The 25,893-nt window shown below is 42.5% G+C and overlaps 1 protein-coding gene across 3 annotated transcripts in view; it reads right to left on the reverse strand.

The window, feature by feature from the left end:
* The window catches only part of eci2 (enoyl-CoA delta isomerase 2), a 223,367-nt gene that overhangs the window by 49,182 nt on the left and 148,292 nt on the right, over positions 1-25,893 (reverse strand). For all 3 annotated transcript variants that reach the window (XM_085989230.1, XM_085989228.1, XM_085989229.1), the window contains one exon: positions 2,902-2,971. In XM_085989230.1, coding sequence (XP_085845356.1) covers positions 2,902-2,971 — 70 coding nt within the window. The remainder of the gene's footprint in view (positions 1-2,901; positions 2,972-25,893) is intronic.

The following is a 25,893-nucleotide window of genomic DNA, read 5'->3' on the forward strand; positions in this document are numbered from 1 at the left end:
AGTTGGTTTAGACAGCCCTCGTCAACCTCACAAATGGTCAACGGGCCTTGAGTAAGTGTTAAGGTATTTGGTCATACATTGAACAAAGAATTGCCCATGTCTCTCAAATAGGTTCGATTATGGCAAAAGTTTAATTACAAAAGTGCAAGTGGTATAAAGTTTGGATATTGCTGATATTTTAATGCGTTGCAATTTTGCTGAAGCCACAATAGAGATGAAAAAGATATGGGCTTCCTTGGTAGTAACACCTATGAAATTACAACTAAAAGTAATAGGGAGTCTTCGCCATTTCTGCCACCTCCAGCGTGATCCCACCACCAAACACATCTTCCCCTCCCCTCCTTTCAGCATTCCGAAAGGACCGTTCCCTCCGCGACACCCTGGTCCACTCCTCAATCATCCTCAACAACCCCTTCCCTTCCCACGGCACCTTCCTGTGCAAGCGCAGGAGATGCAACACCTGCCGTTTTACCTCCTCCCTTCCCACTGTCCAGGGCCCCAAACACTCCCTCCAGGTGAAACAGCAATTTATTTGTACTTCTTTCAATTTAGTATACGGTGTTCGCTGCTCACTATGCGGTCTCCTTTACATTCCTCCCCTCCCCACTTTCCGTGCTTCTGTGCTTGCTTAAAACCGGTTACATCTGTAACATTTTCCAGTTGTGATGAAAGGTCATCAACCTGAAAAGTTTAATTTTGTTTCTCTCTCCACAGATGCTGCCTGACCTGCTGAGTATTGCCAGCATTTTCTGTTATTTCAGATTTCTAGCTTCCGCAGTTTTTTGCTTTTGTAATAGGGATTAGTGTTCTACTAAGCGACCAAAATGCGTATGTTGTTCATTATTTGAGAAGTCTGTAAAGTAAAACCAAAGGAACTCAACCAACTGGTTTGCCTGCTTCTTTTTCATGCAATGTTGAAAATTAGTTGACCTTGACAAATGCCTCTATTTTCTATATGGTGAACTTTGTGAATTAGGCCACATTTTTTTGGCACATATGGAGCAAAAATGCTTGTCTACAGGAGCTGACTTTTGCATTGGGCATGAGAAAAGCGAGAGCTTGAATCATAACGCCAATCAGCTAGCTCAAAAATAACACTAATAGGTCTAGCAGTTCCCTCAGTGGTTCAATTGACAAATACAAAAAGGGCAACACTAGCCTCCTTTTGTTAGGGGTTCGCCCTTAAACAATGAAAAAACGAATTGATATTTCTTCGGGGATTCAGGCCATAATGCTGGCCTGGCCCACTAGTTGGGACCCACAATTGGCATTTTGTGGCCTCGTATGCTTGGTACTGCCGCCAAAGATGCACCCGCCTACTGAAAGGCCAGAAATGTGTGAACTCTTAGCTTTGAGAGTTCTCCCCCCTCCTATGTTGCTGGTCTTGTAAGGGGCGAGCGAAAATTTGCCCTCATTTACGGCAAATGCAACCCGGGAGGGCCATGGATTCCTTTCGACAGCTATATGTCTAATAGATTGTGATGTAAAAAGACTACTAAGCACTTGGTTTGAGTATAAAACAAGGCTCAGTTGTCTTTTTACATCAATTTAATCAACTGTTTCAAAACCATGAGATTTCTAGTTACATCACTAGTTCCTGGTTACAGGAACATCCTGAGCAAGCTGGGCCCACGCCCAAGTATTTATACTCCTTGGACGGCGCCACCAGCTGGCCGCCCAGTGTTACTTCATGAGTCATGATAACATTCATGACATTGCTAATTATTTATTTTTGGCAGCTAGTTCCTTCAAAGCTGCGTGGTGCACAGCACAAAAACATTTAACTTCGGTACTTTTTTTCCTCTCTGAAACGGAGGATTGGTTCCATGGGAGCCAGTTCTCTTCTAGCATTTTGCCCATTCCTCATGTGCAATTCTACATACTGAGTGTTGGCAGACCATAGATGCATTTAAGGGGAAGCTAAATAAGTAAGCAGATGAGGGAGAAGGGAAGAGTAGGATACGTTGGTAGGGTGACATGAAGTAAGGTGGGAGGAGGCTCGTGTGGAGCACACACACACCGGCATAGACCTGTTGGGCCAAATGGCCTGTTTCTGTGCTGTAAAATTCTAATGTGGGTCATCAAAATGAGCTTGATCCTGTTCTCGCCTAATATCCACATGTATGACGTTTCCAGCATAGGCCACTGGCTGGAATCAGGAGTGGAAACCTTGGTTGGCCTTTTCCCTCTTTAGGAATGGAGACTGGCTGCAGCACTCCTAAGGCTACCACAGCTGTGATCAGCTAACTAAGCATAGAGCACAGTTCAAAGCTAGGAGTTCATGGATCAAGAAAGAAACAAGAAAAACATTTGCATTGATATAGTACCTTTCATGTTCTCAGGACATCTCAAAGTGCTTCAAATCCAAAAAAATTATTTTAGTAATTGTTGTTACGTAAGCAAAGCTAGCAGCCAACTTGCGCACAGCAAGTTACCACAAACAGCAGTGAGATAAGTGACTAGACAACCTGTTTTGATGATGTTGGATTGAGGGATAAATGTTGACCAGGACACTGGAAGAACTTCCTGCTCCTCTTCAAATCGTGCCATTGCATCTTTTGCTTCCACCTGAACAGGCTGGTTTAATCAGTCATCCGAAAAATGGCACCTCTGACAGGGCAGCACTCTCTTCGTACTGCACTGAAGTGTCAGCCTAGATATTGTGCTCAAGTCCTGGAATGGGACTTGAACCCACTACCTTTCTCTACTCTGAGGAGAGTGTGTCAAACTAACCTGTACATTTGGTGCTATTTATTGTAAATAAACAATTACTATGTTTATAGTAAACAACAATAAATTTCAATAGTGAAGGTGTGGTTACACTGCAATCCTGGATGGGACCAAATCTCCAAACACAAGCAAGCTTAATGGTGTGGTAAAGCTACTAAACTGGAAGTATACCTGTCATTACGGTCAGTACAGAATCATCCTTCGCAGCTTGTTCAAGTGCTTCCATAATTTCTTCATACATCTGGATGAAAGAAAGATTGTGTTGTTAAGGGCACTTATCAAATAATAGAAATAAATTAACATGCCAATGTAATAAACCAAATATCAAGTGCAACTCCTTTTAGTTTTTCCAGGTAATATTTCAATCTATTTAGATGGCTACTTAGGATCAAAATGATAATAATCAGTAAAAATACATTCTCTTTTTGTTTGAACATCAGCAGTAACCCTACTTACCAACGGTATCATACATGCATGCATTTTAAAGGCTGTAATTTCAAGTTTTACAGCTTTCATGCAACTTTGACAATGTAAACAAAAACATCTACGTACATCTAGGCAAATATATAATTTTTTATGGCACAACAGGCTCGAGGGGCTGCAAGGCCTACTCCTGTTACAATTTTTATGACCCCTTTTATTTAAAGAAATTGTAAGTAAATAATGTAAATACAACACAGCCCTTTTGGGGACTGGGTGGTGCTGTAAGTTAGCACACAGCCATGCCTCTTCTGAAACCCACATTGGAATCCAGCCTAGACTAATGAAACAAAGGTAAACTTTGAGGCCAACAGGACGTTGTAACACACAGGATTCCAACCTCATACAATTGTTTGTTTGTTTTTCTGATGGGTGATTTGGGAGCAAATATCAAGGTCATGTAAATGACACATGTAACCTTATTCAAATATTAAAATCCTTTTTAAGTTGGGGCCACAACTTCCTGCCACCAGGGCTGCAATCTAAGACCCACTCCTAAACTGAATAGGCACAGGAAAATCTTGCAGCATACAGTACTTGGTTGAGGAAAGCAAAGCCTGGTGTTGCAGCAGCTTAGAGCTACAGGTTTCTAAGGGAAGGGAAGTTGTGGTGCTGGATGTAAATGGCCTAATACTTTACAATGGCACAACAGAGTCATTGGCCGGAATTTTCTGGGGCGTCAGCGGGTGGGATCAGTGGCTAGTCGGGTGGGCAGTTTGATTTTTTTTGACAGCGGGTTCCTGACCGCAACGGGCCTTTCCCAATGGCGCGTCTGTGATCTTGGAGGCGGGCGACCCAATTAAAGCAATTATTGGCTTGTTGACAGACCCTTAATGGTTTTAACCTTCCCTTTTAACTTTAACTGCTCACCCATGGGGTCCACATCTGTTAGCCTGAAGCAGGAGTTGAATGGCCATTGAATCAGCTGATTAGTTGACCGCTTGAAATGTACTATAAAAGTTCCCGCCTCTCAGCTGTTCACTTTCCAAGCGCAGAAGCTTTTATTCCATTTGGAAGATAGATTGAGTTTTATGCAGGCTGCAAGTGTTTGGAGCAAAAGTCTCCATCCAGTGTCACCTCATTGGAACAACCTCTCTCACCACTAAGAGCTTGTTTCTGTCATCTCAACTTCACCTGCCATCTATTCCATCAGCATGGGTACCGTTTATACTGGATCACTTTGGTCCTCAGAATCTGACCACAATCAGCCCCAACACCAGCAGCACCACCAACCTTCTCCGCAATCACCTGATGCTGCACAGGACAGAGGGCCACAGCACCCAAGCACACTGCTGCCCGGGAAGTCAGGGATAGCCTTGCCATAGCCAGATTTACTTCACTTGACGCTGTACATCCTGGCTGCCACATGATGCACCAGGTTGGCACCACCCCACACCAACACCATAAAGCATCGCTACAATGTCCAAGCCATTTCTTTCACACTCATCACCATTGTGGGGGGTACCGTTATGTCTCACCATACACTGCAACTCACTAAGCCACTTCCAAAGGTGCACACAAATCTGTCCAAGAATGCAAAGTGTTGAAAGTAAAGGTTTCAATGTTTGGCAGCACATTAGCAGAAACTTAACATAAACATTGGATAAAACACCCAAGTACCTACCCTTGTGTGTTGTTAATTGGTATGGTTGCACTAGGATGAGGGCGAGTGTGAGGGGTAGCTAGTAAGATGGGGATGCGATAATGTCACCAGAGAGAGAGGGATGGGTGGCGGTGCAAGGTAAGTTGGTGTGAGTAAGGATGTGCAGGAGTAGGGTAGGGAAAGCAGAGTGATGGGGATGTAATGCGAGGCGCAGCAGGATGAGGTTCAGTGTGGCTTTGTACTCATGTTCCCTGATCTAATGAAAGGTTTGCACCACTGCACCCAGGTCCTCCTGACCACACCCCTGCTGTTCACCTCCTCTGCAATGTGCAACTAGGCTGTCTTAGTCTCCTGGGGAGGTCTGTTCCGCCTATCGGAAGGGAAGAGGACCTCCCTGCATTCTGTGACTCCCTCCATATGTGCAGCCCTGCACCTCTGAGCAATGATCGTCATTAGTTGCAGCACTTCAAGGCTGTAAAACACTGACAGCACAAAAGTCAAAAGTAAGGCGGCCATGGTCCCTTTAAGGAAACCGGCTTAAGACGTATCATGAATGACGTCACCAGACCCGCGCCATCTAATTTGGGCCAGGAAATGTGCTGGGTGGGCTTAACAAGCCCCACTGAGGCCAGCTCATTTTAGGCAGCAGGATGGAGCCAGCATCAGGGCCGTGAACTGCCACCAATACCAGCCACACCAGATCTACCGAGGTGAGCAAAATCTCGGCCATAGAATCTTGTAGCACATGAGAAGGACATTCGGCCCATCATGCCTGTGCTGCCTCTTTGAAAGAGCTAATCCAATTAGTCCCACTCTTTCACTATAACCCTGCAAATGTTTCCTTTCAAATATATAACCAATTCCCTTTTGAAAGTTATTATTGAATATACTTCCACCACCCTTTCAGGCAGTGCATTCCAGATCATAAAATTTTGCTGCATTAAAAATAAAATTTCTTATTTCCCTCTGCTTCTTCTAAAAATTATCTTGAATCAGTGTCCTCTAGTTACCGATCCACCCACCTGTGGAAACAGTTTCTCCCTATTTACTCTATCTAAACCCCTCATAATTTTGAACACCTATTAAATCACTCCTTAACCTTCTGTGCTCTAAGGAGAACAATCCCAGCTTTCATAGTCTCTCCACACAACTGAAGTCCCCTAATCCCTGGTATAAATCACCTCTGCACCCTCTCCAAGGCCTTGACATCCTTCCTAAAGTGCACTGCCCACAATTTGACACACTACCCCAGCTGAGACCCAACCAGTGATTTATAAAGGTTTAGATAACTTCCTTGATTTTGTACTTTATGCCTCTATTTATAAAGCCAAGGAACCCACAAGCGTTTTTAAAAAAAAAGCTTCGTCAACTTGTCCTGCCACATTCAAAGATTTCTGTATGTGACCCATAGTTGTCTGTTCCTGAACCCCTTTAAAATGTCACCTTTTACTTTATACTACCTCCCCTCATTCTTCCTCAAAAATACATCACTTCGCTGCATTAAATTTCATCTGCCATGCGTCTGCCCATTTCACCAGTCTGTCTATGTCCTCATGAAGTCTGCTGCTATCCTCCTCACTACTACATTTCCAAATTGCGTGTCATCTGCAAACTTTGAAATTGTGCCCCCTATACCAAAGTCCAGGTCATTAATATATACCAAAGAGCAGTGGTCCTAATACCTGCCCCTGGGGAACACCCCTGTATACTTCCCTCCAGTCTGAAAAATAACCATTCACCACTACTCTCTGCTTTCTGTCTCTTAGCCAATTTTGTATCAATACTGACACTGCCCACTTTATCCCATGGGCTTCAATTTTACTAAGTCTATTATGTGGTACTTTTTCAATAGCCTTTTGAAAGTCCATATACACAACATCAACTGCACTACTTTCATCAACCTTCTCAGTTATTTCATCGAAGAACTCAATCAAGTTTGTCAGACATGACTTACCTTTAACAAATCAATGTGGACAGTCATTAACTAACCTATGTTTTTCCAAGTGAAAATGATTTTAATCCTGGATTATGGACATGCAGGGCACAATGCTCCCCTTGCTGAACAGTTGAAGGCCCTGCGACAGGAGGTGCACCAAAAGGAGGCTGGTCCTCTTTGGGACTGCACAGTTGGGGAAAAAGAGTCAATTTTGCCAGGATTGTAAAATTAGTGCTGCAGTCTCTTCTATTTGTTGGTCCTATCTGAAATTAGGATGGGAATTCTTAATCCAGTTGGAACAAAAAAACTATCTACAATTCAATACAAATTGGCATCCTCATTCAGAGAGGCCATACAGGTATTCGGTGTTGAAAATTAACGGACACTGAAGCAATGCGCTTCTAAGATCGGTGTTAGGATACATCGTTACAGAAGTATTGAGGGACTTTTACTCTGCATCTAGGCATGCTCAAAGTGAAGAAGTGTTCCATTGCCTAGTACTTCCCTTGACAAGGGCACCATTTTTTAAAAAGAGATCACAATTAAGACCTCTAAGATCAAGCTATATTTGTAGATTAAAGCAGGTTGTTCTCAAGTTGTATTAACCTCAAAATATCTCAACACTTGGTAAGGAAATTCCATTCTACAACTAAATTGTTACTTCATTTATTAAATATACAGTACATCTGCACAATGTGTTAATCATAGCTAATTGTGGTTAAAGAGAATTGCACCAACATCCTTAATAACTCACTGGGTGAGCACGGTTAAAGAAAGTACACTGGCCACATTCTAGAAAGGAAAGAACTTGCATTAATATAGTGCCTTTCACAACAGCCCAAAGTGCTTCACAGGAAACGCTACCAATTAGTGCACAGCAAATTCCACAAACAGCGATGTGATAATGAGCAGTTAATTTGTTTTAGTGATGTTGGTTGAGAGGTAAACGTTAGCCAGGAAAACTCCCTGCTCTTCCTCGAGTAGCGCCATGGGATCTTTTACATCCTCTTAGGAGGATAGATGTGGCCTTGATTTAACATCTCATCCAAAAGATGGCACCTTTGATAGTGCAGCACTCCCTCAGTACTGCACTCAAGTGTCAACCTAAATTATGTGTTTTAAGTACAGGAACTGTGGCTTGAATCTACGACCTTTTGACTCCCAAAGTGAGTATTACCACTGAGCCAAGGATGATGACTATAACAGATAGGCATGTTTTCTCATCGACCATTAGGCATGTTTTCTCATAGACCATTATTATGTGTTCTCACAAATAATTTGGCTGCTTTTGGAAGCATAGCATTCCAATAACATGTCATTCAGCCTTGTATTGTTACAACAGTGTTACCTCAGCTCTCCATTTTAGAGTAGAAATTGTATGTGGCAGCAATTTGTTCTATGAAACCTGAATTTCAGTGAATGCTTACTCCATAATTTAGTAGTGAACACACACAATTGAAAGATATTGAAGGCAATTATAACCCTGCCCACCTGGCAGAAACTGGAAGCGTCGCCCGTGTGACTTTCCCGCTGAGGTCCCACTCTTCCCACATGTTCTGATTATAATCTGCTCTTCTAAGCGGGGGTGGGTTGGGGGGACGGGGGGGGGAGGGGGAAGGGGGAAAGGACATATCGGAAATTGGCGGGGTCTTTTTTTTTTTTACACATGCAGTTGGGCTCCGATGATGTAATCAGGGACCCGACTGCTATTTTAATCACAGGCTGGCATGGGGAAGCTGTAGTGGATTTCTCACTAGGCCAACATTACGGGAAGAGGAGTCGGGGTCTGGGCTTGAAGAGCCCAAAAAGATAAATTTTGAGCAGGAGTGCTGTTCAAAGCTCAAAAAGGAAAGTTTAGGCATCCCGTGCCCTAGGCTTCAGGAAGTAGTGCAATAAACATTCCACCCGACCATGGCTTAGGCTGTAAACTACAAAAGAAGTTTTAGAAACTGGGAATATGCATTGGCCATGAATATAACAGATAGAATCTATTCCTCCTCCAATACAAAAAAAAAAGAAACATGGCCCGCTGTTAATTCTCTTACCACCACTGGATCAGAGATATGGGGGTAGAGTTTCCACTAATTTTGCGCCCAGATTCCAGCGCAATTGGCCAAACCAACACAAAAGATTGGAAATTTAAAACGAAAGTGAGTTACGCCCAAAACTGCTTACACTCGTGTTTTCCACAATCTCTTACGCTGGTTCAAGATTCAATTTGCCCAAATCGGACCCTATCCACAAAACTGGCCATGCCCTCCCAGGTCAGAATTGCAAAATTCCGCCGATTGTGCTGGTTCTGGAAGGCTCTTCAAATTGCGCTAATTTTCTTAGGCGCACAGGCACTAGCAGCTATGTTTGATCAAAAAATATTTAATTTACTAAGAAACTTTCCAGTGTACACCAATGAAACTGTTAAACTGGTTAGTTCTTTTAAGTCATTTTTAATGATTTTTAAATTTGGTTATTTGGAGGTGGAGCACAGGACACCCTGACTAAAAATGCTTATTTTTGCTGATAAACCCATTTACAGCTGTATTAATAAAACTGCACCAGGTTACCACTCTTAATTACATCAATGAATATTTTTTACTGGAAAAAAAGGGTTGACAACATTCTATTATGCTGCCAGATTGCGCTGGTTCATGGAAAATGTTACATTTGATTATGCAAATGAATTAGCAGAAACTTAAACTGAAACCTAACCAGCGCAATTTCAAGTGCATTTTGGCCGCAATTTCCACATTGTGCCCAAAGCGGAAACTCTGCCTAAGGTTAAGGGTCTCTTAACTATAGCTTTATGTGAGGTTCTTTCCCTACGCCTCCACAAAGTCTCTGGCCTTTCTCTGATGAACTAAAACAAGACTGTCCAAGATATTCTTCCATCCCAATTCAACCAGGAACAAGTATATATTTCTCAGTTGTTTCAGATTGTCAAACATCTGCAGGATTTAAAACTTAGGGGATGCATGCTGGATGGTGGTGTACCTCTTTGTAGCCTTACAATAGACCTGCCACAGAAAAAAGCATGCAGGTGAACATATTTCCAACTGAAAAGTATCATACTACAGCAACACCTCATGACTCTCAACCCACAGTTCATCTGACAAACTGGCTTTTGTAACAAACAAAATTTCAAGTGACCGCCAGTTTCCTACACAAAGTTATTAATATATATATAACCTTTATGATTAAAATTGTGACCAACTCTCTATTCATCACATGCAGTCAATCTTTCTCAACAGAGTTATTTCATGACTGAAGATTACATTCAACTTGTTTGCTCACTCCTGAATTCTGTCTACATCTGCCTGAAGCGATTTCACCAGCACCTGTCTTTTAGATAGAGAACCACCCACACTGCAGCCGATAGTGTCAAAGGAGACAATGGACCAGAGTTTGCTGCAGCAGGACATCTGCCCTTAGTGAGGACTTGTCCTTGCACGTTTAGGTTTTTCAATTTTTTGCTAGGTTGCTGGAAATGCGACCTGATAACGGCGAGGTGAGGGAAACAGGGCATCTGGGACCGGAGTGAACAGGGACAACAACTGTATATCTCCTCACCCAATCAGATTGAAGGATTGAGAAATAAACCAGAGAAGGAAGTATTAGAGTCAGTGAATTCAATGTCAAATCAGGTACAGAAAGGGAAATAAAGAGGGAAAGAGAGATTGGATTAAGAGGGAGAGAAAAAAGACGGAAGAGTAATTTTTTTTTTTTTTAAATGACATTTTAAAAAATCTCAAACAATTAGTTAATATCTGAAGGCATGAGACCCCAAAATTAATAATTACATTTCAGTGCCAGAGGTTGATTGGCAGTAATTAAGTTATGTTGTTAAAAGGGTACTTGCGCTTGTAATGACAAGGCGTAATTTTTTGTGATGAGTTTAGTTCGTATCTACCGTGCAAATGCAGCAACTTCACACCATTCAAGGCATATCAATAGTAAGGCAGACAGCGCAATGCAGTTTTCGCGAAGCTAACGGCAGAGCGGCACAACTCGGACAGCAACCTTTGGGTATTGGCATTTAACCGTGCATCTGCCCCTTGCCTGAAGTTGCTGCACCATTTACCCATAAGTAACAGCGAGCGCCATCAGCCTCACTGTTATTTTGACAGCAAAATCTGGGCGATGGTCACTTTATGACATGCACCAGTTTGTTGATGGGTAAAAAAAAAACAACTCCCACCCAGGCTCCCTGCATAGGTACTGCGATAACATGAACACACTGTAACCGGATAGTCACACCGTCTGAAGAAGTTGCGCATCCAGTTTTAACTGACTCGGCAGATATGCTGGAAAAGGTTACAATGCCTTACTCTAGAAAAATCTTGTTACTGCTCCAACTTCATGTTAGACATGGGAAAAAAAAGTATAATTTGATTCAAGCATGTAGAAATGTTGAAATGCCATTAAAAAAAATCACAGACACATACAATAGTGCTCGAGTTTATTAAGTTGATGGATCCTTTTAGCCAAATTTCTAGCAGTCAAGATCAATTTCCATGATTTGAACATAATTCTGGATCTGTATATTGCAAAGGCTTTTCTTTAGCTGTTTAATGTTTTTTTTAAAACAAAGCTGCAGTTTCTATTCTCTTTTAATCTTCTTGGCTTGTGCATCAGACTCTGGCAAGAGGACAACAACAACAACTTGTATTTATACAGTGCCTTTATCGTAGTAAAACGTCCCAAAGCGCTTTATAGAAGTGTTAGAAGACAAAAAATTGACACCGAGCCACATAAGAAATTAGGGCAGGTGACCAAAAGCTTGGCCAAAGAGGTAGGTTTTAAGGAGCATCTTAAAGGAGGAAAGAGAGGTAGAGAGGCGGAGAAGTTTAGGGAGGGAATTCCAAAACTTAGGGCCTAGGCAACTGAAGGCACAGCCACTGATGGTTGAACGATTATAATCAGGGATGCTCAAGAGGGCAGAATTTGAGGAGCGCAGACATCTTTGGGGTGGGGGGGGGGGGCGGGGAAGAGGTTGTGGGGCTGGAGGAGATTAAAGAGATAGGGAGGGGCGAGGAAGATTTGAAAACAAGGATGAGAATTTTGAAATCGAGGCGTTGCTTAACCGGGAGCCAATGTAGGTCAGCGAGCACAGGGGTGATGAGTGAACAGGACTTGGTGCGAGTTAGGACACGGGCAGCCGAGTTTTAGATGACCTCAAGTTTACGTAGGGTAGAATGTGGGAGGCCAGCCAGGAGTGTATTGGAATAGTCAAGTCTACAGGTAACAAAGGCATGGATGAGGGTTTCAGCAGATGAGCCGAGGCAGGAACGGAGACGGGCAATGTTACGGAGGTGGAAATAGGCGGTCTTAGTTATGCCACGGATATGTGGTCGGAAGCTCATTTCAGGGTAAAATATGACACTAAGGTTGCGAGCATTCTGGTCAGCCTCAGACAGCTGCTAGGGAGAGGGATGGAGTCGGTGGCTAGGGAACGGAGTGTGTGGCAGGGCGCAAAGACAATGGCTTCGGTCTTGTCAATATTTAATTGGAGAAAATTTCTGCTCATCCAGTACTAGATGTCGGACAAGCAGTGTGTTAATTTAGAGACTGTGGAAAAAGGACAAGGGGAAAAAGGGTGACGTAGAATGATGACACCAACATGCATTTATATAGCAAGGCTGAAACATCAGCCAATTTGCCTCCCCCTTTTTTATGGACAGACAAGGAGTAATCTGTGATGGTCTGCTCCCAGTGTGCAGCCTTGCTAGACAACTGCACTGGCTGGCAATAAAGCTGTACTATAGGGTTAATTCCGCAACCCATGTTGCTATCGACCAAGGCTTTGCCTTACAAAAATACCCACACAGCCTCCACCTGATATACGGTCATAGAAAGTCGAAGCAGAAACTGCATGTATACATGAGGGAGAAGGGTATAGAGGGAGGGAGAAGGGTATAGGAGGGTGCTAGGGGAGCTTGGGAAGAGGTAACTAGAATGGGAGGAAGCTTGTGTGGAGTACAAACAATGGCATACATCAGTTGAGCCAAACAGCCTGTTTCTGTGCTGCAGATTCTATGTAAATAAACATCAAAACTGGTAGATTCAGATTAAAATACTAATCTATAGTGAATCATGAACATGTTGTGACAAGCTACTGTCTGGAACGATGACCTCTTTTTTGTCTCAGTACTGGATGATGCCAAGCACCCACGCCTTGATGATAGTAGGGAAAAGAACTAGCAAACTTTATTGGTGCCCTATCACACTGATTGAAGGTGCTGCTGAATAGATGCAATTAATCAAGTCTGATTAGTTTAAACAAGGCCTGTCAGATACTAGGGGTGCATCTGCTTCAGCTGCTGCACAAAGATTTCTGAAGCTTCCTTGGACTCATTACCTTCAGAGCCTGTCCCTCTAGGCTAGGGTGGAAAAGCCCAGGCCAGTAAGAACAATCTGCTAAGTCTCAACAGAAGCACAAGGCATTTAGAATGTAATTAATTGAGGGTAAATATTCTGATAAATTTCACACAATTCTTGAAACCAAGTGACTTCAACGTGATTCAATATTTAACCACGCAGTTAACTTTTAGACAACACAAAGAAAAATGCCCAAACACCAAACTGCATGGCAATCACGAGCTGCTGACTAGAAAACTGACACTTTATCCCAAAAAGGTGCTGTTATATGGCACGGGTTGGTACAATCAATGGGCATTATCTCAAAGAACAGAGGACTGCATCTTTAATTATTTTCCCATCGTAAACATGAAAGAATTATACCATCCATCTCGCATCCCAAGTGTATAAATAAACATAGGTTGAGGTTGTAGAATTTGAATTATGTGCCATTTCTAAAGTTCCATAATGTTGTACATTTTGGAAAATTCCATTTTCCACTGTTGGTTTGTTTTACTCTGAAGTGGGGACCAAATTCGCACCCCAATACGCAAACATCTTCATGCGCAAGTTCGAGCAAGACTTCTTCGCTGCACAGGATCTCCAACCAACGCTATACACCAGATACATCGACGACATTTTCTTCCTATGGACCCACGGCGAGGAATCACTGAAAAAGACTACACGATAACATCAACAAGTTCCATCCCACCATCAAACTCACCGTGGACTACTCCTCAGAATCGGTTTCATTCTTGGACACACGAATCTCCATCAAAGACGGACACCTCAGCACTTCACTCTACCGCAAGCCCACGGACAACCTCAGGATGCTCCACTTCTCCAGCTTCCACCCTAACCACGTTAAAGAAGCCATCCCCTATGGACAAGCCCTGCGAATACACAGGATCTGCTCAGACGAGGAGGAACGTGATGGACACCTACAGACACCCTTGTAAGAACGGGATATGATGCTCGACTCATCGATCGACAGTTCCGACGGGCCACAGCGAAAAATCGCATAGACCTCCTCAGAAGACAAACACGGGACACAACCAACAGAGTACCCTTCGTCGTCCAGTACTTCCCCGGAGCGGAGAAACTACGCCATGTTCTTCGCAGCCTTCAACATGTCATCGATGACGACGAACACCTCGCTAAGGCCATCCCCACGCCTCCACTACTCGTTTTCAAACAGCCGCCTAACCTCAAACAGACCATCGTTCGCAGCAAATTACCCAGCTTTCAGGAGAACAGCGACCACGACACCACACAACCCTGCCACAGCGACCTCTGCAAGACATGCCAGATCATCAACACAGATACCATCATAACATGTGAGGACACCACCCACCAGGTACATGGTACATACTCATGTGACTCGGCCAACGTTGTCTACCTCATACGTTGCAGGAAAGGATGCCCCGGAGCATGGTACATCGGCGAGACCATGCAGACACTGCGACAACAGATGAACGGACACCGCGCAACAATCACCAGTCAGGAGTGTTCCCTCCCAGTCGGGGAACACTTCAGCAGTCAAGGACATTCAGCATCCGATCTTCGGGTAAGCATTCTCCAAGGCGGCCTTCGAGACACACGACAACGCAAAATCGTCGAGCAGAAACTGATAGCCAAGTTCTGCACCCATGAGGACGGCCTCAACCGAGATCTTGGGTTCATGTCACGCTACATGTAACCTCACCTGACGCAGGGTCATCCAGACTCGAGTCGACATTGGCTTGTTCTCTCTACACAGATGCGGCCGGACCTGCTGTGATTTCCAGCAAAAAAAATGTTTTCTGTCTGTTTTTTTGTTTTTCATACAGACCCCAGCATCTGCATGTTCTTTGATGTAATGTTTTCCTGACTGACCTGTTTGGACACCATTTACACCTTTGATTGCTGTGCTTATCTCTCTGCCGAGGTGCGATAAATGGCAGTTGGAAAGATTACCTGTAAACATCTGACATTATTCTCTGACTATATAAGCTGTGTCTTTATGCATTTCTCCACTTCACCTGACGAAGGAGCAGCGCTCCGAAAGCTTGTGATTTCAAATAAAGCTGTTGGACTATAACCTGGTGTTGTGTGACTTCTTACATTACTCTGAAGTGCCTCTGCATTGCACGCATACATGCTTTGTTTGAGGTCCTGCAGCCTCTACCATTCCCACAGTATGACTCGTTGCTAGGTGGTGTGGAAGAGCAACAAGGAATGCAAAGTGTAAGCAAGCAGCTTGAGTCCACTCAGTCACCAATTAATGGCCTGAAATTTCCTGTGTATTTTCACACACAATTTGGGCACAAATCAAAACGTGGCCTAAAAGGTGGAATTTTGGGCAGAGGTGAATTACTCGTAAGTACGATACGCCCAAAGCTCCTATCTTTTACAATCATCTATCGATCCCGCTGCACATAATAGTGCCCCCGCCCCAAGTTACAGAGCCTTACAAGTGAGTTTCCTGCAATAGCGTTTGCTCAGAGGCTCTCTTCAAATTACATAGAAGAACATAAGAAATAGGAGCAGGAGTAGGCTATTCGGCCCTTCAAGCCTGGTCCACCATTCAATAAGATCATGACTGATCTAACTCTTCTCCACCTTCCCTCACTATCCCCATATCCCTCGCGTCCCTTAGTATCCAAAATAAGAACATACGATGTTCAGGTGCAGCGGGAAACAGTGGCCTGGAATTTGAGGTCGGGATGATGGCGAACTGGCAGCGTTCACCGTCATTCCGCCTTTGAAACGGACCGCAACTTCGGGATTTGGCGCATCCGGAAATCCTGAAGTTGCGGTCCGTCATTGACAGCTCTGAAACAGGCTGCGCTGTGCCACCCCACCCCCCCAAACCCAAGGCTGGCAATCTGTTTAATCACCCAAATCAGGGAAACTGATGAAAACTTCGGCTCTTCCGCAGTAAGTACGCTGTTAAATTCCTCACTAAAAGTTAGACCCAAAGGGATTGGGTGCAATTGGAGTTTTAACAGTGTTATTACTGCTAAACAAATGTTAAGGGCCTGGAAAACTAATTTTAATTTTGTGCAGTTAAATTTGTCCATTTTAATAAAAATTAAGAAACTTAACATTTTAAGGTTATCCATCTTTATTTCAGGTTTGCCTTTACCCCACGTAAGAGCCTCAAACTTTGTTTTACTCTTTCTAACATTTTTAAATAGTTAGACTTTTCAGAGCTTACTCACTTCCTTGTTCGCTGTGTGAGAATTCTGCCTTTTGATTGGCTGCTTAGACAGCCTGTTGACGTCACATCAGTTTGCACAAGGGAATCCCCATTAACTTCCGTTGATTTGAATTGAACGTCGAAAAACCTTCTCGACACAGGGATCGCGCGATCCTTGTGCGAAGCGTACTTAGGGGCAGGCAGCGAACGCCTTCACTTTGCTGCTGACCGCAAATTTCGGGCCAGTCATTCTTCTGGTTTTATTACAATTTTATGAGCGTTTTAAAAAAAAAATCTTCACCGAGACCCGAACTATAATTTCTCTTTCTTTGAATGCATTTGTATGACGCAAGTATAAATCACATTAAAAATTGAAAAGCTTCCAATTGCAGGTTTTTAAACTGTGCTTAATGTGCGTGAATGAGTTGAAACTTTAATTTCATACTGAAAAGAAGAAATCTATGGTGAGAGTTGGTGCTTTCCTTGAACCTCGATTATTTACGCTGATTTACGCTCATTCTACATTCGGGTGTAATCTATTGAGATTCGCAGGAAATTTGAATGTAGCTGGACATCGGCAGATTGGGTGCATTTTTGGGTCTAACTTCCAGGTTGTGTCCACGGAGGAATTTCTAGGCCAATACACAGTCTGGGGAATGTTTCACAATATATTGTGTTCATAGGAACATTTATAATGCAAACTTTTCCAAAGTGCTATTGGACATATACAGTGATCTAGTCCCAGGAACTTGCAGACATTTCTTCTGCATACTGAAGCATAGATTTACTTATTTACAGATTGGGTGACCGCTTTGCGGGATACCTCCATTCAGTCCGTAAGGATGACCCCGAGCTTCCGGTCGCCTGTCATTTTAATTCACCGCCCCATTCCCACTCGGACCTCACCGTCCTCGGGCTCTTGCATTGTTCCACGGAAACCCAGTGTAAGCTCGAGGAACAGCGCCTCACCTTCCGAATAGGCACTTTACAGCCTTCCGGACTCAACATTGAGTTCAACAATTTCAGATCATAACCTCGGCCCCTATTACATTTTTACATATATTTTTTATCCACACCTTTGTTTTGTGCCCTTCATCCTTTTCTCTCCCACATGGCAGCTGTCTCCTATTCTGCCAGCGCATTTCACACCTAATCTAGAGCCGTCTTTTGTCTCTCCACTAGTCCTATCACCATCTCGTCTCATCTTGAATACCTCTTAATGTCTCTTCACTTTTTTGTTCTTTCATCCCCATTTCCCAGCCCCCAAACTGGCCTTTTAATCTGTTTCATTTCCTATGTTTTTCCAGTCCTGACGAAGGGTTTCGACCTGAAACGTTGACTCTATTTCTCTCTCCACGGATGTTGCCTGGCCTGCTGAGTTTTTCCAGCATTTTCTGTTGTTATTTCATAGATTTACTTAAATGTCTATAAAACACATCAACGCATTTTCTATTCTTGAAGCACTTTTTCCTTCATCTGGCTCAGTGCAAAGAACTTGTCAGCACATTCATATTTCTCTCTGAAAACACTGACTTTCTTTAAACTTTCCATCTAGAAACACACTAGCAGACACATTTCCAGACACGTCAGGATAATTAATGCGTTGAGCTCCTGCACTCATTTCATTTCTCTCTTTCTTGTGTAACGGAATTACTATAGCAAAGCAGCTAAAAGTAATAGAATATCAGAGTACATCGCTGTAACAGTAGATACAAGTTGTGCTAAAACTTTACAACGAATGGCAGAACACATTTGCAATATTGTAATTAGTTTTGGTCACCACACAAAAAAATATATAAGCATAGGGAACAGTGCAAAGAAAGTCAATAAAAGGGTGAGTTGAGGAAAGATTAGAAAAGGCTGAGGTTTATGATCAGGAAAGAAGGCATTGAATTACATAAAATACAAGCTCAACACTTCAAAAAGCCTGGATTCATGTCCATCCTCACTCAAAGTGACATCAATGTCCTTGAGAAATTAGGGTGCTCAAAACTATATATAACATTTACAAACCCAGGCGCATATAATATAGTTCAACAGCACTGCATCAACCTTAAGCATTAGCTTTCCACATGATGTAGGAATATTTAACAGCAAAATAAGTGGTCTATTTATGTGTTTACAGTCTGTTAAATTAAAAACAAATTAAAGGTACATTCACCAAGAATACAGAAGTACCAATGGCAGCCAAGTTAGATTTTACTTATAGAAGGTTACCCGACAGCATTTCGTAATCATCTGAGATTATTTCCCATGTTAGGTGCCGGCCTTGACTCAGTGGTAGCACTCTCACCTCAGATTCAGAAAGCTATGTAATCAAGCCCTAATTCAGAGACTTAAGCGCATAATGTAGGCTGATACTACAATACAATACTGAGCTTGGTCAAAGAGGTAGGTTTTAAGGAGTAACTTAAAGGAAATGAGAGCGGTTGAGAGGGAATTCCAGAGCTTAGGGTCTAGACAGTTGAAAGCACGGGTGCCAATGGTGAAGCGATGAAAATTGGAGATGCGCAAGAGACCAGAATTAGAGGAGCGCAGAGATCTGTGGGTTGTAGGGCTGGAGGAGGTTAGAGATAGGGTGGGGCGAGGTTATGGAAGGATTTGAAAACAAGAATGAGAATTTTAAAATCAAGGCATTACCAGACCAGAAGGCAATGTAGGCCAGCAAGCATAGGGGTTACAGGTGAACGGGACTTTTTGCGAGTTAGGATACGGGTAGCCCAGTTTTGGATGAGCTTACGTTTACAGAGGGTACAAGGTGGAAGGCTGGCCAGGAGAGTATTGGAATAGTCGTGTCTAGAGGTAAGAAAGGCATGAAGAGGGTTTCAGCAGCAGATTAGCTAAGGCAGGGGTGCAGATGGGAGACGGAGAAGATATGGGGTTGGAAGCGTAGCTCAAATAGGTCGGCAAGGTTGCGAGTGGTCTGGTTCAGCCACAGACAGTGGCTAGGGAGAGTGATGGGTCGGTGTCTAAGAAACGGAGTTTGTGGCAGGGACCGAAGGCAATGGCTTTGGTCTTCCCAATACTTAATTGGAGAAAATTTCTGCTCATTCAATGCTGGATGTCGGACAACGTGACAAATCGGAGACTGTGGAGTGGTCGAAAGAGGTGGTGGTGAGGTAGTGCTGGGTGTCGTCAGCATACATGCAGAACCCGATGCTGTAATTTGCCCATTTCAGTGATAGGGAGGCTAAGCACAATGGAGGCAAATATACTCCTCACCTTCACTACATGCTCCTCATGTGCTTTTCCAAATTCCTCTGGACAGGCAAGAGATCCTGAATACAGCCCAAGTGGCTACAGCTTTCCAAAACTGAGGGTTGACCGAGCCTGCCAAAATTTCATGGGGAGACACAGCTTGATAGTATCATTATCTAACACGGCTTCCCCTGAAAATCTAACACTGCCATTGAGGTAAACAATTCCCTTCCCATCACCTTTCAGGGTATGCTGTTCCCAGACTCCCAGCAACTACCAAGTGGCATGCAAAAAACCTCATAGTAGCACAATCTCCTAACCTAAAAGGGAGGTTTGCAGAGATGTTAAGACAGCAATTTCTTGTGGAACAGTCCATTGCCTTTTGACAGCTGGCCAGCAAATTCCAAAATCTTTAACGAGCTTCCGGTCGCCTGTCATTTTAATTCACCGCCCCATTCCCACTCAGACCTCACCGTACTCGGGCTCTTGCATTGTTCCACGGAAACCCAGCGTAAGCTCGAGGAACAGCACCTCATCTTCCGATTAGGCACTTTACAGCCTTCCGGACTCAATATCGAGTTCAACAATTTCAGATCATAACCTTGGCCCCTATTACATTTTTATATATATTTTTTATCCACACCTTTGTTTTGTGCCCTTCCCTCTTTTTTTCTCTCCCACATGGCAGCTGTCTCTCATTCTGCCAGCGCATTTCACACCTAATCTAGAGCTGTCTTTTGTCTCTTTACTAGTCCTTTCACCATCTCATCTCGTTTTGAATACCTCTTAATGTCTCTTCACTTCTCTTTTGTTCTTGCATCCCCATTCATTTCCCAGCCCCCAAACTGGCCTTTTATTCAGTTTCATTTCCTGTGTTTTTTCAGTCCTGACGAAGGGGGTTCGACCTGAAACGTTGACTCTATTTCTCTCTCCACGGATGTTGCCTGGCCTGCTGAGTTTTTCCAGCATTTTCTGTTGTTATTTCCAAAATCTTTAACATGCCCTTCAACACCACTATCCCCAGTACTTCACTGCATTCCAAAGAAAGAAAACATGTTCCCAGAACCATGCCTCTGTAGGTTAAAATCCCACAGGTTTTGCTCTACTGTCTCATGGTCATAAGAGATTCCCATATCTAGGATATGTTTGTTAGCATCTCTTAGTAATCTGCCTTTCTGGTGGCTAGTGGGAGGGCACAATACAGTTGGGCAGAAAATTTACCTCTGATGTGTGCAAAATAAGATAGCCATTAATTTGGGCCCTTTGATAAACTACAATAAGATGGATTTGCAGAGATTGGTAACCTTGCTACTTTCATTCTAGAGACACAAAGATGAATGTTTTTTAACAAAATGAAGCACTAGAAAGAATTACAGTTTATTTGCTACCAATGTGATTACATTGTATGTTCATCAACAGATTATCAGGTAGGCTTGGTTCTCGGATCAATAAATGGTATGACTCATTATAAACTTAGACCATTGATTAAATGGGCTTTTGCAGATGGATCACGTGCTTCTCCCTCTGTCAATGTATATTAAGGAACAGAATTCGAAAGATTGCATTCTGACCATTTATTCAGCTTATCAAGCAGAGACATATGGGGATTATTCCTATCCATCATTCCAGCAAGCAACTTTAGAAATCTCAGTTTTTCACATTACTATTTGCACAGTGAGTGAGTGAAAATATGGAGTTTGGTGGAATTTATATAGTTTAAGATGAATACTCAGGTGATAAATTCACCTCATTTGAATATCTGCAAAATATGACACTTTTACAAAAAGAAAATTGTTTTTTTTTTTTTTTTTTAAAATCGCTGGGTGAATAATTAAATCTTCCATCTCGTGCCTGTCCAAAATATGTAGGATTGGTCTGTCCCTCATACAAAAAGTGTCCATCACACTTGCATGTCATTAGCTCAAGTATCATTCATAGACGAGCAACCTATAAAATCCCTCAAAGTATTTTTGAGTGTTTTGAGCCGGCATCTTGATGTTAGTAATCCTGGGTTAAAAATAAAATACCTAAAATGAATGCATAAAAATACTCTCTCAAAAGCTGCCACAAAACCTACCTCTGAGCATAGCTTCCTAATTATTCTTTTTGCTTGTGTGAAGCGCCTTGAGACACATTGTTATATAAATGCAAATTGCTTCAACACTTGAAAGTGGCACACTGATTAGCTCTCAATTACTGTCTGTTGGTTTAACCACGCTGATTCTCCATGCTGATCCGAACAAGTAGAAAAGCCTACCCATTGAGAACCAGTAAACAGGTGGGAAATACTACAAATCATGAAATACCAAACATAAAACCAACCAAATCATTTAATTATTTTTCAAACTTACTACTCAAATCAGCAAATGCAATAGAATCATACAGCAAAGGAGGTCGTCATTTGGCCCATCGTGCCTGTGCCAGCTCTTTGAAAGAGCAAACCAATTATTCCCACTTCCCTGCCCTTTCCTTGTAGCCCTGCAAATTTTTCCTTTTTAAGTACATACCCACTTCCCTTTTGAAAGTTACTGTAGTGTATGTAACCTGTACCACCTTAAGAGGATACCTTAAGGTGATGGACTACTTTTTGATGGCTCCTGTACATTGTAGTGCCGGTGGTGACCACACCAGTATATAAACCCTGCGGAGCAAAGTGTATCCCAGTTCAGCCCTGACCCTCAATCACTAAAGACCTGTTTAATTATTTCTGTAGTCTGTGTCCGGTTGGTTATTCAGCATAACTACATTTGAAAACACAGACTCAACAGTTACTATTGAATCTGCTTCTGCCATCCTTTCAGGCAGTGCATTCTAGATCATTCACCGAGTTTAAAAAAAACTCTCCTCATTGCCCCTGATTTGTTTTGCCAATTATCTTCAATCTGTGTCCTTTGGTTACCGACCCTCCTGCTAGTGGAAATACTTTCTCCCCATCTACTCTTATCAAAACCCCTCAATTTTGAACACCTCTATTAAATCACCCCTTAACCTTCTTTGCTCCAAGGAGAAAAATCCCAGCTTCTCTCACCGCTCCACATAACTGAAGTTCCTCATCCTGGTACCATTCTGGTAAATCTCCTCTGCACCCTCTCCAAGGCCTCGACATCCTTTCTAAAGTGTGGTGTCCAAAACTGAACACCATACTCTAGCGGAGGTCAAACCAGTGATTTAGAAAGGCTTACCATCACTTCCTTGCTTTTGTACTCTATGCCTCTACTTATAAAGTCAAGGATCCCGTACGCTTTTTAAAAAAAGTTATCAACCTGCCCTGCCACCTTCAAAGATTTGTGTACGTGAACCCACAGGACTCTCTGTTCCTGCACCCCCTTTAAAATTGTACCATTTAGTTTATACTGCCTCTCATTTTTCCTTCCAAAATGCATCACTTCACTGCATTAAATTTCATATGCCATGTGCCTGCCCATTTCACTAGTCTGTCTATGTATTCCTGAAGTCGGCTACTATCCTCCTCGTTGTTTACTACATTTCTAAGCTTTTGTGTCATCCGCAAACTTTGAAATTATGCCCTCTATACCCAAATCCAGGTCATTAATCTATATCAGAGAGTAGTGGTCCCAATACCAACCCCTGGGGGGACACCACTGTATGTTTCCCTCAAGTCTGAAAAACAACCAACCATTCACCACTACTCTCTACTTTCTGTGTCGCAGCCAATTTCGTATTCATGCTGCCACTGCCCCTTTAATCCAATGGGCTTCAATTTTGTTTTATGGTATTTTATCAAATGCCTTTTGGAAGTCCATATACACAACATTAACTGCACTATCTTCAGCAAACCTCTCTGGAACTCAATTAAGTTAATCAGGCATGATTTGCCTTTAACAAATCAGTGTTGGCTGTCATTTATTAACCCATGTTCTGCCAAGTGACAATTAATTGTCTCTAGAAGTTTCCCCATCACCGATGTTGGGCTGACTGGTCAGTAGTTGCCTGATTTATCTTTTCACTCTTTTTGAACATGGGTGTAACATTTGCAACCCTCCAGTCCTCTGGCACCACCCCATATCCAAGGAGGATTGAAAGATTGTGGCTAGAGCCTCTGCTATTTCCATCCTTACTTCCCTCAGTAACCTAGGATGCATTCCATCCGGATCGGATGACTTTTTTACTTTGAGCACTGCCAACCATTTTAGTACTACTTTATCTATTTATATCCTATCTAATTTCTCTACCCCCTCCTCCTTTACCAGCCTTCTCCCCACTATATTTTTGTAGTCCCAGACCCCAGCTTCTCTCTAACCCCACCTCCCCAGTGCTCCAAACCCCAATCCCACAGAGTTATCCCAAGCTCCAATTTCCTTAACCCCACAAGCACTCTCAAGCTGCAAACATACGTCCATCTCCCTGCCTCCTACATGCCAAACCCAGTCCGAATTCTAAGCCACCAACTTTTCTTCTCATTTATGTACACTCTACCACATCCATAAAGGCCTTTCCCTTCCTGATCTTCGTACTCAAATCCAACCAGGTGTACATTGCCTACCATCTGGCTGCATATTTTGGGCTTTTTTTTTTTTTTTAAAAAGGTGGCTGATAGAAATTGAGTACGTAGGTAAAGAAACATGTCCAAAGATATAGGAACAGATACAAGAGAAAGAAGACTTGACAAAGGAGGGACTTACACAAGTGAGAGAGGAGTGAGAAATAAATTCAGAGACAAATAAACACCACAATGAGAAAATTGTCAGAGCCAGAGAGGGGCAGAAAATAAAAGCGGAGGACCAACAGAAAGATTCAGAGAGTAACGTAGAAAGAACAAGAGACCATATTGCTTTGATTTTTCTTGAGGAACAAATGCATACGAGATCAACTGCATTATACTACAATGCATTATACATATCACGTTAGAATACCCTCGTTGTAATATACTCTCTGGTTCATCACTGGTGTATTTAAAAAAAACTTGGATGTGCCGGGGGTCACTTGCTGATAGATGGTGGTTACTGCATTTATAATTTCTACAATTGTTTTAGTACTTGTGAACAACTGGATATCACATTAGCCAAATGCTAGTTTTTCCAATTAATTAGTGGCCGCTGAAGCTTCAGTTTCCCTTTGCATGTAGGACAAGCTGGACTGCAAAGATCTTTGGAAGTTAAACAGAACAGACTGCAATTATAATGCACTCCACCATCAAGTCCCGAAACACTATCTTAATAGCTAGTCTTGCCAGTGAAAGCCCCTGCCAGCACTGACTGGAATTTCAATCCTTCCACTCTAAAGTACTTATATCCCAATATCCCCAAAGATCAGGCATTTAGAAAATATAAACATCCTCCAGAATCTATGATGTGGATGACTCCAAAACTTGTGGTTATATAAGCTCAGAAGTGATTTTAGTATTAGAAGCTCACCCCTCTACACCAACAACAACTTGTATTTATATAGCACCTTTAATGTAGTAAAACATCCCAAGGGTTTCACAGGAGTATTGTAAGACAAAAAATTTGATCTGTAGCTGCAGTTAACAAAAAAATCTTCTACCCATGCTCTCTGAGGAATATGGTGAACTGGAGCTGTAGCAGATAGTCAGAGATGTGCTGAACCTAACCAAATTATCCATGAATGTTCCTCACACCCATGCTTTTTCTCATTGCAGGATGAATTTGCCAGGGCATGTGCTGAGCATTTTTAAGGACCCGAATTGAGACTGGACTTTTCTAGATTATAAAATCTCGGAATACGCAGAAAAAAACCAAGATGCTCTTTATGGCTTTGAAAACATTCCACAAAAATCAAACTTTTACTGCTGAGTTTACCTTAAAAATAAAAACAGCTGAAAAACAGATGGCTGGCAACCCTAATTATAGAGGATTGTCACAAGAAGAAATGGTGGGCCAGAATTTGCTGTCAAAATAATGGTGAGGCTATAATGGCGCGCGCCGTTATTTATGTGCAAATGGTACCGCTTCAAGCGAGGGGCAGATACGAGGTTAAAAACAGATATCCAAATGTTACTGTCCGGGTTGCACCACTCCGTCATTAGCTTCACTAAAATGCCATCTCGTTGTCTGCCTCACCATTGAAATGTATTAAATTCATGAAGTTGCTGTATTTGCGCAGTAGATACAAACTAAACTCACCACAGAAAGTTAGGTCTTGTCCATTTTGGTCCAAGAACCCTTTTAACGACGTGATAAGTGTTAATTACTGCCAAACAAACTCTCTGGCACTGAAAATTAACTATTACATGTGTGGAGTCTCATTCCTTCAGGTTTTAATTGTGGGAGATTTTCAAAATGTAAAATTAACATTTTACTTTTCCTTTGTCTCTTTTTTCTTTCTTAATCCAATCTTTCTTTCCCTCCCTTCATTTCTCTTTCTGTACCTGATTTGACATTGAATTCACCCTCTCTAATTTGCACTTCCTTCTCCGTCCTATTATGTCCGTGT

The sequence above is a fragment of the Somniosus microcephalus genome, chromosome 5 (genome assembly GCF_052327205.1).
Source record: "Somniosus microcephalus isolate GS21.2 chromosome 5, FLI_Smic_1.0, whole genome shotgun sequence".
Classification (NCBI taxonomy): Eukaryota; Metazoa; Chordata; class Chondrichthyes; order Squaliformes; family Somniosidae; genus Somniosus; species Somniosus microcephalus.